We start from the raw sequence: 19,087 nt of genomic DNA, 5'->3' as shown, positions 1-19,087 counted from the left end.
TTTGCCAGACAATGTAATTTAATGGTATCATAATTCATTTATTATTTCCTAAGCAACATTCAAATCTCAGTCCCTCGGTCTTTCTCAGTATTGTGGCCGTATTGGACATCTCTGCCTGCAGTGCTTCAGCAGTGCCTGATCATGATTTAGTCTTGCCAGTTCCCTTCAGGGGTGGTAAAGCCATCTGCTCCTGTGGGCTTTTACAGAGCAGGGTTCCAAGATCAAATTTTATTTAACGCAATATGTCTGCTGATGAGGATGGCTTTTTCAGCTCTTCTTTTAATGCAATTTGTTGCTAGACATGGTGGTAAGTACAACTCAGATTAAAATAATTCTTCATTTTCTCCTTTGTCTTCCATTGGCAGATCCAGGCTGGGACTCTGCAGATTTCTGTAGAAATTCTCATGTTTTGCTGCTTCTGATTTAGTTTTGTTTGGTTTTTATTATTATTCTTTTTTAAATAAGGTATGAAGTATAAGTTGTAACTTCTCTTTCAAAGACATGGAGGGAGAAATAACTGATTTAATTAGCTATTCCCTTTTGTTGCCTTTTTTGCAGAATAACTAGCATGGTCTTGACTAGCAGTTAATATAGATAACAAGGTTGGAAAATATTATTTTGGTTAAAAATATTACTGTCTAGGATGGTGTGCAGTAGTTCTTCCTAGCTGTCCTTCTCAGAGCTTCTGTTTCCCCCTTCTCCATTCCCTTCCCCTTCTTAATTTCCTCCCTTCACAGCTAATTTGGTGGATGCTTTTGTGGTACCCTGCCTTGGGAGGAGGGCAAGCAGGAGGCTGTAAGGGCGATATCGTCATGACTTGCTATGGGGTGGTGATGGTGAATTGGCATTTTTCTGATATATTGCAAGTTCTATTGTGGTAATGTGCAGAGACGCCTGCTTTCCCAAATCAGCATTAGCCCAGTTAATGTCTCCTTAATGCACTTACCAGAGGAATACTGAAGTACATGAGCACATCACAAATCATCAGCCTCAGTTCAAACAGGAGATTAGGAATGCAATATAGATCCCCATAAACAAAAAGCATGTTTTGTTTTGGTTTAAAAAACAGAAAATAGCCCCTTTTTTTTCAGACTGAGATTGTCTATGAAATTTATTTGTTTCTATAGCTATAGCCCAGATTTAGGAAGAGACAGAACAAGAGAAAATGTATTTTGCAGAGCTCATCCTTTTCCTGCGCCATCAGCAAATTTTTTTTCATCCAGCTGTTTTTCTTCTGGAACTAAAATATTCAATGGCAACATGACAGGAACCCAAGAGAGACTATTCAGGTACTATCTGTCTATGATGTGTTTCCTGAAATATATTTGAGGGTTAAAATCACCTATGGTGTGTTTTATGATCCTTTTTTAGCATTCTGTTAATAGTCATTCTACTTCAGGAAGAGCATCTTTCCAGTTTTTGATCAATTAATTCAATTTAGTGTAGCAAGAACATTTTTTGTGTTATGTGTTCTTTTTTTTCTGTGAGTGATTAGTTTTTCTTCTTTTTCTTTTTTTTTTTTTTTTTTTTTCAATGGAAAATTCAGTTAGTAAACTGAAGTTTTACTTAAATGCTTTAGTTTTCTGTTAAGAGAATCGACCTTTCGGTGGGTGCTTTACCCAGAAGCCATGTGTCAGTTCTGCTTGTTCCTTGCAGAGGCAGCAGGGAAAGCGTGTGCAGACTTTGGGGCAGGAGAGCCCGGGCACCACATGGCCCTGGGCTGCCTCGCTGCAAGGATCTTGCAAATGCTACTTCCCGAGAGAAACAAGTGAAGTCAATAACAACCTACCCAGTAGGCAACTGGCAAGCCAGGGGAAATAAAATTTCAATGATCTGAAAAAGATATTTTTCTGGAAAATGTCGCCCATGAAGCTTTTATGTGTGCCTTTTTTTGCTTTTTCTTGATTTGGAATAAATTACTCCCACCACCCTCTTCGGAAACACAAGACTTGTTTTATATAGAAAGTTTTCTGCTTTCTGTATGGGCTTATTTTTCTTCCTCCTATTTTATTCCTCCATGTATTCATTGTCCATTAAAGGAATTTCTGGGGGTGCTATGGCAGAAGTAAGAAAGGTTAGCCAAGATCAACATTATACTAACTAATCATGTTTGAAATATGTGGAATGGAGATCTCATCAGAAAATTGCTTTGTTGGGCGTTCAAATGGCAATATGCATATTTTTTTACCCGTTGTTTATGTAATTAAAGAAGTTAAGGGGTAGTGGAAAACTTTATGTTAATATAAAATTTCCACTTCAATATATGACACATGCTGGAAATCTTTTTTTTTCCTCTCACTTTTTTTGCAGCCAGTACAAGGCTTTGACTATGCCAAGCAACACCTAGGTCAGCAGGGAGCTGAAGATGAGGTTTTACCTGTAACTCAGGAGACTGTTGTACTTCCACTTCCAGTTAGAGATGCTCCTGCTTCCCAGGAGAGAGAAATTACTCAGGATGGGAGCACCATCAAAACTGCCCAGTCCAATGAAACAAGGAAAAGGTAGGAACTGGCATGTTTCCATACAGGGGTGGAATGGGGTACGCACTGCTGGTTGCTTAGGAAAAACCTGTAAGGTTTGGCACCACGGCTCTGCATGTGGCAGATGGTTCGTCCATGATATATTCTTGGCATAACACTCGTCTGCACTGGATGTGTGAGATTGCTGCAAAATACAAGATAAAGTGAAGACTTCCTTTACACATGTGCAATCTGTGAAGTAAAAGGCCTATAAGTAAAAGGCTCTCCTGTGAATGCTGGTTTTGTTACAAGGGATGAACCCAAATGAAACATGGTATCTGGAGCACGAACACTGATCACTTCTCAAATGAACCAAAAGATGGGACCTCAGCCACTGGAAGCTCCACTTATAGACTGTCACTCCAGAATCAGACCCAATGTCTTCATTAGCAGAAGGGAAAACCATAAACATACACGGTATTATGGAAAACCTCTAGATCCAAAGCATCTACAGCAGGTCAAAGTGTTTGAGAGTGTAAGAATAGACTAGATAACATCAGTGTCTAGGGTAAAGTGTCTCTGGTTTGCAGTTTCTTCATAGTAAGTCTACAGGGTTGTAGGATCACCGATGAGAAGGTCCCCAGGAAGCTATCTGGCTCTTCCTCTTATCCACTGCAGGGTCAAATACACCACTAACTCAACTTTATCTACCTTTTTTTGAACTGTTCCAGTGGTGGGATGATCACAGCCTCTTCAGGCAATCTGTACTTTGCTACCTTTCCCATTAGGAGATTTTACCTCACGTCTACTACCCTCAATTATCATCAGAATATCTGAATGTCATTATTTCTTCTCTTCATCTCAGGGAAGGAAAACAGATTATCCCTTCATCCTAGCTGTTTTGCATGTGTCAAGTCCATTTTTCCTTGATCCACTCTCCTTGAAATTAATTTAGAGTGGAAGACCATTAATTCTTTATTGCTAAAGAATGATACTGAAGGGAGCAGAGGAAAATAAAACCATTCAGTTAACAGCCTGAATAGAGATGACAGCTGTTGTCTAGTTCAACGGCCTGAGAGTCTGGGTCGCTGTCTAGTTCAGTCCTTGCTTCCTGAAGGAACCTGATGGCATAAAAGCTAAGTATCTGGGTAGTGAAGAGAAATTCTGTAGAAAATCAAATGTTCATAGTTGTCACCTTGTCTCGTACTTGTCAATGCACAGTGATATTTGCCCCTTTGGAGTGGTGGAAAAGCTTGGAAGACTTTGCACAATATTGCTGTAGGCAATTACAGGAGGCACTGAAGGGATCTGCAGCCACAGGAGGTCCCGCACTGGAAGGTGTCACCCCATGTGGCACAGGGCTGGAGGACCTGGTGCTGCTGCTCTTCATGGGGATAGACCTCTCCATTGGACAGAAGTTGAGGTTTTCCCTACAGAAAACTGGAAACAGGAGGATCCTGAGCTGGTGTCTCGTTTGGCATACTTCTCTGGTTGTGTAGTAAATCACTTGGAATACAGAGAGAGCTGTCCGCAGGGAGTACCAATAGACAGAGAAGAGTAAGTCAGCTGAAAACTCCCCTGGTTCCTGAGATTTCTTTGCTAGCTTTGGGCATAAACTGTTATTATGCCCTTTACTGTCAGCAATGTGTTGTTCACACCATAAATCACTTGAAAAATTGGAATCAGATTATACAGTCCGTGTGAACGAAACAGCATTTTTCCCTTGTGGAGTCTTCCATCCTCCGATTAAATGACAAATGGAAGATGACCATGACACTGGCTGTGGTTGCTGGTTCTGGGCTACCACAGGTTAAGTCTTTGCTGGAACTGTTCTTTAAAATGTTTTGAAGCATCCTGAAAGCCATGTCTAAATACACACAAAAAATGTAAACCACCCATATTAATTAATCCTCTAACAAAAGCGATGAAGCACTTCACTCAGTCATTTGAATGAGTGCAGAAATCCCCCTCTATTTAATCTGCACAGTTTTAAACAAATGTCGATAAGCCAGCTTCATCCAGAAATTCACAGGAAAATTATTATCAAATGTCTTGAACCTTGGTGCCTTTCTATGCAAATAACTAAGAATTAGTTTTGCATCCTTCAGGGTGATTACTTGAGTAAGTGAGAACATGCAGAATTTTAGTCTTTTTTCATTCCCAGGAGCTGTGCCTGGGGATGGAATTTAATAGCTTCTGAAGATGAAGAAATATTTCTTGACCTTTATGTATGTGTTCTTTCATCCAGGCTACTTTGCAGCCTGGAAAGGTCGATTTAAATCAGACTTCTAGAAGTGGCTGGTAATTGATCAGAATATCTTCTCTGATATTACCACTGGAGGAAACTTCACAGTTAATAATACGATGATGACTTAAAAGGATGAATATTTAGATTAGAGGCAGCAGAAATCACGGTGCAAGTTATCCATGCTTGCTTCTTTTCCTTGTTCCCAAGTGGAACATATTTCCTTCAGGTGTTGGTCTGTCCCTGTATGAATTTTTTTTACTGGGCTGAGATTATTATATATATTATTTTTTATATATATATATTTATATATTTATCTTTTTATATATATTTTTATATATATATATATATTTCCACCTAAGCAATTTTCAAAACAGAGTCCATAAGAATTACCTTTCTTATAACTTCTCCCTTCCTGTTCTGACCACAGTAGATGCTTTCAGGTTATACCAGACAGGGTGGGCAGAACTGCAGGTAAATGAATGTTTCAAGCTTGAAATATAGTATTTGCAAAAATTTCTGGAATGCTTTTTACAGTTGTTTTGCTTCAGTATTGGTTTCTGGATATAAAGCCATTGTGACAGGAATAGAACTTGATTTGATTTTTGTTCTCTGTAAATGGAAGTCCTTGTGACTGAGTCTTTTTTTTCCCCCTTTATCCCTCTGATGTAAGCTCTTTACATTATGGTGTTGTTTGCCATGACAATTTATTGATAGCTTGCAGATAGGTGCATAAGTAACTGTACAGGTCCTGTAGATAGTTTGCATTCCCATTGTGGCAAGTTTCACATGTAGAAACAACATGACACTGCATCTGGATGTGGAGTAGCACCAAATTTAACGTTTTCTACTTTGGTCTGTTTTTCCCAACTTGTGCATTAGGATTTGAGTAATTTACCCACCCCAAAAAGAAGAGCTTGCTCCCAGTGCAGCCTGGAGTTACACTGCTCATTTATTTATTGCTCCTTGTTGGGACTGAACACTCACAGGGGTTCTACTCTGCCCTCCTCTCTCAGGGACCAGTTTCAGGGCAAGGATATGCAATGGCTGAGTAAAACAAGCATTTTCTTAAGAGTTTCAGCAAACAATGGTGCTGGTTAAGCCAGGTTATGGGCAAAAAGGAAAAGGAGAATTTTCTCATCACGTTGTGTGTGTGTACATGCAATGTGAGTGAATTTTGCATTGTGGCTGACAGAACAGTTGAGTGTAAATGCAGGATAAATAATAAAGGAATTACTTTAGCCATATATAAATAAAAACAAAGGGCTGCTTTATTTTAGCTGTATAAATGACACTGAATAAATAACAGGATTTTTTTGTCCTCTGCAGTGCTGCTTCTGTCATTGTGGGTGTTGTGCATTTTGATGTTGTTTGCTTTCCATGCTGCTAAGACGCCCATCAGCCCTGAGCTAATTGAGAAGTTGTGTTCTCCAACCATCACCCTGTTCCTGCCTTTACTGTGTTTCTGTGTGCAGTTTGTATTCTGTCTCCTTTTGGTACAAAATCAGACTTGAAAACTCAGTGATGCAAACTGTGTGAATGGAATAACCTTGAAAGGAGGTTTATCAGGAAGAGCTCACAGCCTCCCTTGTTGCTATGGTTACTTGCAGCCGGTCCCCGAGTCAGAACGGCTCCATCATCAGCAACGGGTCGGGAAAGCCCAGCTCCAGCCGGAGCTCCCTCCAGAAAGTAATGGCACCGCAAAAAGTGACAAAAGACGAAGGAAGGAAAAGAAACGGTGAGAAGTGTTTCTTAATGAAAACTGCTTGTGGTCGCCCCTGTAGCTGTACCCACGCAGGCACCATCTTCCTATGCCTTCAACAGTACTTGGGCATTTTCTGTTTGTAGCTTTTTTATTTTCCCTTTATTGCTGCAACCATTTCTCAACCTTGCACAAAACAGTGTGATGTTTATGCTTTGTGTGGGCCTTTGCAAAGTTTCTTTCTTTCTTTTTTTTTTCTTCTTTTTTATTCTTTTTCAGTACTAGTAAAGTAATGAAGCCATGATGCTGTGTAGTAGGTGGACAGGGTTTACAGCTTTTCCTTTTTCTGTGTAGAGCCCTAAGATACTCATTTCCATTACTGTTGAAGTATTTTTAAGGGGTTTATTTTTTTGCGTAGAGCCCTAAGATATTAATTTCCATTACTGCTGTTGCTGAGCTGGCCCAGATATGATGAAGATGAATTAATTAGGTAGAAATTAATTTCAGAAAGTGAGAGACATCGGAACTTTACTGTTCATCTCTTATCATCTTCATCATACCTTTTTGTTATTGACACCTCCTGACAGCTTTTTCTGATGCACACGGGATGTTAAACTAGATGTTTTTTACCAGCCCTTGGTTGATGGTGGTGACCTTGTGACTTGAGATGTACCAGAACATCTGAAGAGAGTGGAACGCAATTCCCTTTCTTCCTCGCTTTTGTTTTGTCTGTGTCTCTCCTTATTTCTCCTGAGTTATAGCTTTGCTTCTATAGCTATATTTTACATGTGAATAGAAAGCACATTGGCTGAACCATTTCATCACTTCCCTCTAAAGGGAGGTAATTAAATTGTACGTGCTGTCATCAGATTTTGTCGTGTACACAAGCCCATAATTCTTCTTTGTTAAAAATGTGAATGTGGATAGAAGGACTTGGGTAAAGAGAAAATCCTAGTGTTGATCTCTTCTCCTTCCTCCAGTAAATCACCTGAGTAATCTCTCTGGAGCATTCTGATGGCAACCCTGGTATCACATCGTGGCATCTCTTGATGATCATGATGCCTAATACCAAAATGTCACACAAAGGCTTTGCTGCTTTAGCAGGAATACAGAGCGATATAGAAACAGATACAAAGCACCAGAGGTGGTCTGTTCTGGACAGCAAAGTCATACTGTGCTTAAGTGTCCTCTGTTCTTTCCATTCATGTGCCATAATGCACCGTATCTTGTGGGGACCACATAATTGATATAACTGTAGCACTTCATTTTAAAATCAGCTTCATTGAGATTTATGCACATTTGCAAGTTCACACAGAGAAGTCAAGTTGTTAATTTTCTGTTGTTATGTGTTTGTCACCTGTACTGCCTTCCTCTGACAGACCTGTGACTTTTCTGATTACTTCAGACCTGTAATAATAAGTATTCTGACTAGTCTTGCTCAAAGAGGCATTTTTTTCTTATATGCAGCATAACAGTATTTCATTGTTCTATGTTTCAAAGGTCATAATTATTTTTTTCACTGTTTCAAATGTAGCTCATTTTCTGAGACAACAACATTTATGGTTTCCAGTGTTAAAAGCTGTAATTTGTGTTGGTTTTTTTTCTTCCCTACCCAGGAAGGTCAACATTCAAAAACAGTGTCAGGTGATGTTTACACATGTAGGCAAAATAATTTAGTGAAGGTATTGTTTTGTTTTGTTAGGTTTTAAATCTTCAAAGAAAATGGGTAAGAACTTTCAGTTTCTTTGTTAAAAAATTGACTAACACCTGACATCTTCTCATCTGTGTTGGACTGCAGTGCGTTTCTAGAGCATATCCGTGCTACTTAAAGAAACCTTTCAATGTAGTATAAGGGAATAATGACCCTTTATTTTAAATCTCATTTTCATAATAATTCTAGCTTCAACTTTATTTCATAACAATAACTGGGCACTTTTCAAATGATGTAGAAAAATAATAACTGCTTTATTTACGTGTTTGTTTTACCTTCTCTCTTCTGAAAAAAAAAGCCTGAATAGCGTTATTATTTAATGTGGTCTATGTTGTTATTTTACATGGTCAAGGTGCTCCTTGTTAGGAGCAGCAAAGGAGCTAAATAATGTTTTATAGGAAAACATCTTTGGTGTATAATCCTTTCATAGTATGGTTACTTGTCGTTTGTTCGTGGCAGCAGGATCTTGAGCTTCTGTGACAGAAAGGAAAAGCTGGGTTTGTCTGTTTAAAAAGTGATAGTATAGCATATATAGAAAATGTGAAATAGATAGGCTGTTTCCATCTCACTGTTCTGGCTTTGAAGGGACCTATGCATGTGACGTCTTGTCTGCAGAGCCCTCCTTCTGGTTGAGGCTTCAGATACTTGTAGAGGAACTTCACTCAAATACCATGGCCCTACAAAGGGTCACCTGACACTTTCCAGGCACAGATATGAAAGGGAATAAATACATTATTCCCTAGTAAAGAGATGAAGACTTATTAGCTGTATGCATATCTTTTAAGATATTTTCAAGAGAGTTTCCTGACACAACCCTTTCAGAACAACTCCTGAGATGGAATATGTGGCTGTGGGAAATGAAATGGCCTCTGCTTTACTAGAATTATGGAGCTGGCCCCACATTTATTTTTCTAGGCACGTGCAGATGTGGTTTTAACTTTTCAGTTGTGTGATCTCAAATGCCTATTGAAGTTGAAATTAAAATAGCAAAAATCATGGCACTCATTACTTTTCATCACAGAGCTTACGCTTTGCTCCCCAGCACTATGATTACAAACACCATTGTTATCTGAGATATTTTGTTCTTTTTGCAGGGCTTTATCTTTATCCAGCATGATTAGCATCAATTGAACGTCTTGGCTGTGTTTTCCTTCCAGTTTAAGAAAGAAGCTGCTTTTCTTCTTGTTGTTTGTCTGAACCTGCTCCAGCTCTCTAGCCTGGCTCTAGGCTGATGCCTCTAATGCACATGTCAGCAAAAGCAGCAGCATATTTTCTCTGAAAAACAGTATCTTAGAACTGGAATGAATCCCTTGATGGTCACATGTTTGATTTGGGGACTCCAAGTTAGAATGGCTCATTAGTTGCCATAGTTACAGACCAATTTTAGATTCTATTTCTTGCTGACATTTAGTTACACGGGAAAATGACAGCACTGGATGTTACCTCAGTACATAAAGTCTATATGGCTTGTATCAAAATTGACTCCAAATGGAGTGTGTTGGGGCTGAGAGTGAACAATGTGAAACCAGCATAGACTGACAGGCCTGGTTTAAGGACCTGATGTTTTGGAGGACCTGCAGAACTCTTAAGCCGAGCGTTATTTCTACAGAAAACACAAATAAAATATCTATTTGGATTACGATAGTGATAAATTTTGGTAAGATAATTTCATTTTTTTTCCTTTTCTTGGAAAACATTTATTAGTATTTCATTTGGAAGTTTCCTTTCTAAAAGTTGAGTTGCATTTTCATTTACTTTGGGCACTTGGTAGTGGGGTGGGGAAAGTATTAAAAACTTTTTAAAAAAGTGCCCAATTGTACATGTTAGAGGCCTGAGAGATGAATGAATCGGCCAGCAGAGGTATTGGCAATTTCTGAGATGGGTTTGTATGAGTGTGGAAAAGAACAACAGGATATTAGCACTTTCACCTATCGTTTTATCAGGCTTCATATCATTCAGAGAGAAGTGAATGATTGAAAGCACAATAACTTAAAGAACTATAGCAGCCAGCAGCCTACAATACCAAGTTTCCTTTCACCAGCTCCTTACAAAATGAAGGCAGTAAAAGTTATCAAGGTAATTTTTTTCTTTTTAATTTTTTTCTTCTGTAACCTTTAAGTGCTTGATCTTACAACCTTCCTATTGTATCGTCAATAGGGCATGATTTCTTGTTTGTTTTGAGAAAAACAAAAGCTTTCATTTACTAGCAGTTCTTAACAAAGCGCATGACTCCATACTTGCTCCATAACTTCGGGGCTGAGAACAACTCATATAGTGGAGCCCAGTTTTGTGCTTGAACTTCATAATCCCGAAAGGACACACATCACAGGTGAATATTTGCAAAGAGTTGAACTTGTGTGAGAAACCTTCCTTTCCTCTGCTTAGGAATCCCAGCTGGAATGCTTCTTCTCATCTTTCAAGTATTTGGATATTGTCTTTAAAAATAGATGTAACTTTTTGGAAGTCCTTCAGTCAAGGACCACACTCCTTTTTAAAATATTAGACTCTAACACTACGATTTTCTCTGTCCAGGGTGAAGCTGTCATGAATTTTTAATTATTTTATTTCCATCTGTTCTTTGTAGAGATATCTGAAAATCATGTATCTGCAAGAAGAAAGTACTGAGGAGGAAATCTTGGCTGTATTATTGGCTTAACTAAAATCAAAGGAATTTTTTGATGTAACTCAGCCAAGCTACAATATACTGCCTCCTTTATTCTACAAAAGTGTGGGCCACCAGTGTTCACAGTGTCTGATGTGGCAGCTCAGCGTCAGAGACACCTTTTCTGAATTTCTGAGCAGTTGTCTGTAGTGACTCAAATGAAATATGGCAGCAGCAAATGAATCCAGTAGCAGCGATGTAGCCGTCTGCTTTGACACAGGGGTAGCTGGAGGATCTGGTGTGCCCTAGCAAACATCCACCACCCTTCATCTGCCTTTTCTGTGGTGGGGATGAAATACAATTCACGGTGGGAAGGGCTTCATCTTGCTAATTTTTGGTCCTTTAAAACTGGCTTCCTAATGTAACCCAACCAGGCAATCAACCTCTGTTGATTCCAGAGGTTCCACGGCTAATTGAGACAGATCTCCCTGCTCCAGAGGTACTTGCCTTGCTCTTTCCAGTATGGAAGCTGCATTAGAGCATATACACAGATACTGAGAGGATTCCCTTTCATGATGCCTGTATCTCTGAAAGGCTGAGAAATCATGGTGCTAGGAAGAATTTATGGTGTAGAGAGATGAGTCTCTTCTTTTTGTCATTTGTTCCCCCATCCTGAAGCATGAGCTTCATTTGCCCCAGAAAGAGTGTCAGTTGGGGATCTTCATCTCGCTCTTTACACCCTCATGGTAAACTTCTAGGTTTTTCGGGAGTCATTTCAGACATTTAATATAATTCACTTGTTCAGCTGTGATCACTCATACCGGCACCAGTTAGTATTTTCCTTGAGCCTCCCAGAAACAATATACGTGGATTTTTTTCTTTTTTCTTTTTTTTTTTTTTTTTTCCCCAAAGATTTCAGCTTGTGTGACATAGCCTGATATTTCCCCCTACTGTTTCCATTTTTTCCACTGTCTTTTTTTGTGTGTTTGATTTAAATATAGAGAGCGCTGTGACCCTGCCTGCATCCTCCTGGTGACAGTGAACCCTTTATTTCTCCAGATATAGGCAATGCCAATTCCCACTGCTTTCTCCACTGGTTTTGGTTTGCAAGAGGCAGCAAATTATTGTAACCTATTTTGTGACATTCTGAGCCACATTTCTGAGCCTCTTCACGCTCCTGCACAAGCAAAAGGTGATGATGCTCCACTGCCTCTTTTCCCAGAGAGTGAATGGGAGATAAGAACCTCCAAGCTGCCGATGGTGCATGAGTGGGGACACCCTGATGCTGTATTCACAGGCATGGTAGAACTTGCATAGAACAAATAGAAAATACTTTCTGCCCGGCCTTTTTTTTTATTGAGAAAATCTTTTTGACCTTTTTTTTTAATGGCAAGAATATACCTCGTCCTATACTGCTAAGGTCCCTGTTACAGCAAACCCGTGGAACTGGGATCTGCAGGTGGTTGTGCAATAGTATTTCTTAATTCACGTCTGCTTTCCCCTCTGGTTGAGCTTTACTCTGCCACTTAATTGAGTCTGACAGCAGTTGTCATCCAAGCAACAGTGTGAAGAGTGTGTTGATGTTCATGCCATCAGATCCAGCAGCAGGCTGGATGGTTGTAATCTTTCACTAGTACGTCAGCATTACGCGAACAGAAAACCATTTCTGCAAAGCTTTTTAAAGCTCAAAGAGCGCGATCTTCTTAAAGAATCGGCTCCTCTGTAAGTTCTCATGCTTTCCTATCTTCTTTGTATAGTCATCATCCTTGTCACTTTTTTTTTTTTTTTTAATTATTAAACATGCCTAGGATGGTATTCTAGAATTGCCAGCCAAGAAAAAGGTCTGATGTATTCCATACAAACATTATGAAATACATGGTCTCTTTTTGAAAGACTTTGATAAACTGATGAAGCAGATATGATTGGAGGAGAAGTAACCACAGGGAAAAATATCTTTGCTTCTGCTTATAAGGACAAATATGTTCATAGAAAGTGAATGCAACAAGCAACTAATAGAAGAGTAGGCATCCCATGCATACAGTTTCATAAAAAACCTGCAAATGTCAGATCAGAGATCTCAAACAACCTGCTCAGGTGACTCCTATTTCAGGATCCCAGGCAAACCCAGGTCTGTGCTGCCTCAGACATGGCCTGGCATTTAGCAGGCTTTGCATATGAAAAAGTAATATCCAGGAGGAATAATGAGCTGCTTCTATTAGTCTGTAAGCTGTCTGCTTCTATGAAAATATAATATTTGTGCTGTGCATGAAGGACTTAGAATCACACTGTCTCACGGTTGGGTGTATTTTGGAAAGGGTGTGTGACGGTGTCTGTGTTTTCTGTTGAACCGCAGTATCTTATAGAGAGATATTTTAGTCCTGAATAGGTTCAAATACTGATGTGTTTGCTTGTATTTTACTTTATAAGCTTATAAACTCGTTCAGAAGTGTATGTTTCTTAATCGCTAAGAGCTCTTGTCTATACCTTTCTGGAGATAGCCATCTGACAAATGGAATTATTTAAATTATGTAGAATTCTTTTTTTAAAATTTTTCTATATAGACACTTTCCCTAAAATGTAAACTATTTCCCCATTATTAATTTACATTCAGGAGTCAGAATTTCTGTTTGGTTTGTTTTTTAAGGTTTAGAAGTTGCTGTGGTTTGTTCATGTTATAAACGCTTGCTGTAAATTCTCTCAGAAAGAGAGGGATAGGAGCAAATATTAAAATCCCCACACTATTTGTTTATGGTTCTCTGCCAATACAAACTATAGCAGCATGCCAATAAATGCAGATCACAGACTCTCTTTATCGCTTATTGGTGAAAAAAAGCGCAATGGAAAAACTGCTTTTATATAATAAATGCCAGTTAATGAACAATTGCTAAGCTAAGGTGGAATAGACTTTCCAATTTCTAGTCCTGTTTGGCTGTTATTTCCATGCCAATAGCACTACACTAGATGCAGAAGATGTGATCACGTTAACGAACCACATCAGAAGTAGCTGTCATCTGTGATTCCTGATTCTCTTTATCCTTAATTTTTCTTTAATGAGTCTTTGAACCAGAGGATTTCTGTTTAATTAAGTAAAACTCTAGGTTTCTGAGCCTGAAATGAGGTCTGAGGAGACAACCCACACATCTGTAGCTAGTCATGCTCTCTGTGGGTGCCTGGAGATCACTGCTGAGCTCTCTTCTGAAACACTGGAGTGGGAATGTAGCTGCACTTCTTGGTGCTTTCTGCTTGAAGCAGGGTACACAGAGGGTGTTTGGAAGGAATGATGTTTTGCAAGTTGATGCTTAGCAAAGGTTTTTGAGCACATCTAGCTCAGGTGAGTGCTGAGACAGGCAGCCAAGGAGAAGGGATTCCGCATCTTCTTGGTACTTGGACATCTGATGAGCTACTATCCAGGCTCACCTGAGCTCTAATCATCATGAGGGACCATTTTTTTTTTTTTTGTTGGTGTAAAATACAATTCAGATGAACTTTTTCTCTCTTGGAGATAGTAGTGTCACAACGAAGACACCTTCTTAGGGTAGTGTGGAAGCTTCAGCAGTGAATTACAGACAGCACCTGTCTTCCAGAACCACATCTGGTCACTTACATGAGAGCTGAACTGACTCAAAATTCCCCCAGGGAAGAACATCTATGGTTCACTTTTATCCTCGTTGCAATGTAAATGCCTTCCTGTTCAAGTGCTGTCTGTGACAAGCAAGTGTCTCTTCGTTCATCTGGTTTTGCTGATGTGATGTCCTGGTGGCACGGTTGTCAGTGGGAGCCCAGCAGTTCATTTCAGTGAGCCTAGCTGGTGATCCGCTTGCTCTGGTGAGCATTCATATTCAGAGTGTTTGAACAACCCCAGGAGGGACGAGAGGATTTCGGACCCACTAAAGACTCTGTCATATTTGGACAGTTCTGTGGAGCCAGAGGGACAATATTTAATAACAGAGTGATTGAACCCATATATTTCTCAAAAGTTCAAGTAGTGTCAGCTTCAGTCCACACTGACTACAGACAGAAAGATGTGAAGTTACTCAGTGGGTTCATATTTTATGTTACGACTGTCAAATATTTTCTTAACAAAATCACTGGCTGTCTAATTTATACAAGTCCATTGTAATTTGTGCAGTGATTAAATATTAAAACAGAGTGTATTTTCAGAGGAAATAAATTTAGAGCAGACCACTTTGTTCTTTAGCAGAGGATCTCTGCTCCTGTCAGTTAGGAGATGGAGCAAACATTCTTCCCTCTAATAGCATAATTATTCAAAAATGTTTGCAAGAATCTCTTTGTAGAATTTGTTATCGTGCTTTAGAATCATTCTTTTATTCCAAAATGAGGATAAAAGGTTTAAGATTCAACAGCTGCCAAGGTGATGCAGATTTACAAACAAAATCTGGGGGAGGAAGGACCCAACTATATGTGGAAAAGTTATCAGTTTATATAGAAATCTAAAACTAACAATGCTTCACCATGCCATTTACTTCTAAAGATTTTCAGAAGCCTTCTCCTGTGTCTTAAGAAATCTTGACGGTTTTACTTTACGGTCACTTGAGGTACTGCTTTGCAAATTAAAAATAACAAACTTGGACACCATCAGTTCCTTAAGCATATTTTAAAACACAACAGTAATGCTTTCATTTTAACAGATGGCATTTTTAGCATTAATAACTTTTGCTAAAATCAGTAGGTTTATTTTTCGGATTTTAAGAATGCTCATGCTCTTGCAGCATGAGACAAAAAATCTGCAGTCTTGGGTTAGATCAGATGTAACTACTGATGCCTTGGCACGTGGAGGCTCGTGTGTCTTTGTATGTATAATGTCTTTTCCACATGAAGCCTAGGAAAATCTGTACTTTGACTTCCATTGTCATTTTCATACCGTTTTCCATCATTCTTTTTCTCTCTCTTTTCCCACCCCCTTTCCCATCTTATTAGTGCAGACTGGAAATCAAGCTTCTTTGGGGGAGTTCCAGATAATCCTTTGAATACATAATGTTATCTAATCTAATGGGATTTTTTTCCAGTGTAGAGGTCTCCCAGATCTGCTCCTCGAGTACTAAGCACATCATTAACCTAAAGTATGTGCTTGCTGAATTTCACCTTGAACATACAGTACAAATATCTGTGTCTTTATGCTGAATAAGTTTGATGTGCTTTAGTGGCTGTAAGTGATGAAGAGGAAGGAGGCATTCTCTTTGATAACATTGCCAAATCTACCATTGACCCCTTCGACACCTCTTCTGGATCAGTACAGCTGATTGCTATCAAACCCGTGGCTCTACCTGCTGTTCACGCTGCATCAGATAGGAGCCAGGAATCCGCCATCATTAATGGAGAGGTAAGGACTGTCTGATAATGTCTCCAGCAGTTTCCTTGGCTACATCCACAGATGGAACAATCTTAAGGCTGTTAGAGTTGAGGATTGGTAGGAGCTCTTCACTCTGATGCTATATGAAGTCCCATTAACATTGTGGGTTCAAAGGTCTGAGAATTTAAAATCTGCTCTTTCACAACGCAGCTGTAAATGTATGGGACTTCAGAGGGGCAATTTTTCTATATTCCTACCTTCCATATATTCTTCTACTGCATTCATTTTAACAAAACGAGTAATGAAGCCAGAGAGCAGAATAAGATCTTTGTCTATGCGAATTCTGTGGCTGAGCATGGAAATGTATAGATCATCTGGGTGCCAAGCTGATGTTTCTATACTGAGCAATATATGTCATTCAGAGCAAGAAGGGATGCAACAGGACCATGGCTTTGCTCAGTCTGCACTCCAGTTGTTTCCTGGGAGCAAAGTGGGATGGCACAAAGCGTCTGATCCAGGTGCTGGACAAAACCTATACTTTAGCTCCAACACTTGTGTCAGTATTCATATTTTCATGTAGATTAGATCAAGACTGATCCATTTACAAAGGACTGAGGCTTTTATACAGTTGTTAAACATGATGGGGACAAATCAGAGAGTTTGCAAACTCGCACTGCAAATCATTTAAAGATCAGCCAGGATCTCCCTGGTGTTGTTTAAAAGCAAGAGGGGCGGAGGCTACCAGAGACACGGTAAAAGAGGTGTCATCAAGCTTCTGGTATGGGCCTGGATTAGTGCCGTCTGTTGTGCTCCATTTCATACCTGTATTTTAAGCCCTGATGCACCACATAGTTTCCAAACTTGGAAAAAGGCTGATTTAGATTTCAGCATCCATTTTCTGCAAGTCAACAGGCTAACACTCTGAGTGCTATGTGCTTTTTTGTCCATGCATTTCTTGACGTTTGTGAGAAGACTGTAGTATTTGACTCTGGAAGAAGAAAGCCCAGGTAAATTGTTCATTTCTGTGTAACTGACAATTTGAAGCAGGAGGGAAGTTTTCTCAATACTTAGGAGCATCCATGGGACCTGACCTGTACCAGGTCAGGCCAAACATGTTTATTTAAGGATCCTGTCTCTGACAGGGGCTCATAACAGATTTATAGGGAAGCATATAAATAAGAGGAATATATGATGATATTTCCCTGTAATTCTTCCCCAGCCATCAGCGATGACTTATTTAAGTTTTTGTGTAGTGAGGGGCGATGTCTCTGTACTTTAGGGACCCTGCAGAAGAGTTTTCATCGGTGAGTTCTCCCCGTGCTGCCCAAAAGCAAGCATGGTGTTGGGTCATGCCAACTGGCTAACATCATTGGTGTTTTTCTTCAGTGGGTGTATCTGAGTCACTGTTGTGATGGTACATAGTTTTTAGGCTAAAATTATTTAACCATCTGCCAAGCCATAAAAATGCAGCGACTCTGTTCACTTGCAGTTCCTTGCTGCTTACAGATGGCACGGTGTGGGACAAGAAGCGTTCTGTAAGATGACACATGCGGCGTATCAAACACACTCTAACAATACTGTTTGGAAGTAGCTAGCCCAGCACCAGCCTTTAAACGTCTTCTTGCATTCTAGGTGAACAAGGCTTTGAAGCAGAAGTCCGATATAGAACATTACCGCAACAAGCTGCGATTGAAAGCCAAGAGGAAAGGGTACTATGATTTCCCACAGGTTGATAACAACAAGGGGCTGACAGAGAGAAAAAGGATGTATGAAAAAAACCAAAAAGAACTTGATCACATTTTGGATCCAGATGCAGATGTATCATCTCCATTTGCTGAGCCTAAGAACAGGTAAGACTTTTTAGATGTAGTTCTTCATCTGGGAGGAAAGTTGATGTCCGTGGTTTGTAGGGAATCAAAGGCGCCATTCTTAATGAGCCAACTCTTTGCTGTATGGTCAGCTGGTCCCTCCTACGTTATGAAGAAAATTCACATAACCCATGGTTATTTATTAAAGTGTGTTACCTGGTAAAACTGCAATGTGGTTAGAAAGAAATGGAAAGACAAAAAAATAAGGGGACTGTTGCAAGTTCTTGTGAGTCATTTTCAAAATGAGATAGAAAAAGTGGTAGTAATTTTTTTAGTAATACTGAGAGTGGACTTAAGCTAGGAATTTAGCATCTGAATTCATTCCTTTCCGAAGTTCACTGGTGTTATTATTTTGTCATTATATACAACTATTGCTGTAGGCATAAGATAACACAACCAGTATATTGTCAATGTACTTCAGTAAGTCTTGCAGGGTTATCTGTAAGGATGTATGTGTGTACCTGTTATTGGTGATCTTCCCGTGCCTTTAACAGAGAAAGTAATAATTTGCTCATCTCTACTGTGAAGCTGTCGTATTGTATAACAGCACTAATGTTTCATTGACACTTCATGGCACACCAGTAGTATTCCTCTCCCTCTTTTAGAAATGAGAAGGGAGTGTACATGCTGCTTCTGCCTTAGCCTACAGTGGGTGGCTCGGTGGACCTGCTCCATTGCTGGTGCTGTCTGAAGCACAAGGTCACACGTTGACAAGAGGCGATCATGCCAGTCCTGCTCCAGGAATGGCGCAGTGTGTAGATTGCTCTTCCTTAGGGGTGGTGGAGGTGTGAAGGATCATGAGAGAGCGTGTTTGCTGTTGCACCTCACACCTTGAGGGCTCTGGTTCTTACTGTGATCATGGGCCAGCAGCAGCTGGTCCATGAGAGAAAAAGGGATATTGAAGTAGATTTCCTCTGGAAATGGTCCTCATGCCTGGTGGTATAATCTTGCATCCCATCTCCTGGAAAGTTCAGACCAAAGTTTTCCTATGAGCATAAATCATGACTGCAATTTAAGCATTGGTTGTGACACAGTCTTTGCACACAGTGCAACTTCAGCAATTACCCTTGAAGCACAGAGATGAAAGAGACTGTAATGGCAAATATAAAAGCAGTGTTGGCTCACAATATGGGCAAAAGCTCTGATCAGAAGAACTTCTATAGGTCTAGAGTTAAACAACTGTGGGATA

The 19,087-nt window shown here is 39.7% G+C and overlaps 1 protein-coding gene across 7 annotated transcripts in view; it reads left to right on the top strand.

Moving 5' to 3' along the window:
• KIAA1549L (KIAA1549 like) overlaps positions 1 to 19,087 on the top strand; it is a 131,602-nt gene that overhangs the window by 82,044 nt on the left and 30,471 nt on the right. For 4 of the 7 annotated variants that reach the window (XM_065065347.1, XM_065065344.1, XM_065065349.1 and 1 more), the window contains exons 12-16: positions 2,311 to 2,501; positions 6,315 to 6,442; positions 8,109 to 8,132; positions 15,882 to 16,060; positions 17,663 to 17,880. In XM_065065347.1, coding sequence (XP_064921419.1) covers positions 2,311 to 2,501; positions 6,315 to 6,442; positions 8,109 to 8,132; positions 15,882 to 16,060; positions 17,663 to 17,880 — 740 coding nt within the window. The remainder of the gene's footprint in view (positions 1 to 2,310; positions 2,502 to 6,314; positions 6,443 to 8,108; positions 8,133 to 15,881; positions 16,061 to 17,662; positions 17,881 to 19,087) is intronic. The other 3 variants (XM_065065346.1, XM_065065345.1, XM_065065350.1) reach the window with 1 other exon arrangement.

Source organism: Columba livia, chromosome 5, assembly GCF_036013475.1.
Source record: "Columba livia isolate bColLiv1 breed racing homer chromosome 5, bColLiv1.pat.W.v2, whole genome shotgun sequence".
Lineage (NCBI taxonomy): Eukaryota > Metazoa > Chordata > Aves > Columbiformes > Columbidae > Columba > Columba livia.
This window is presented reverse-complemented; position numbering and strand designations above follow the sequence as displayed.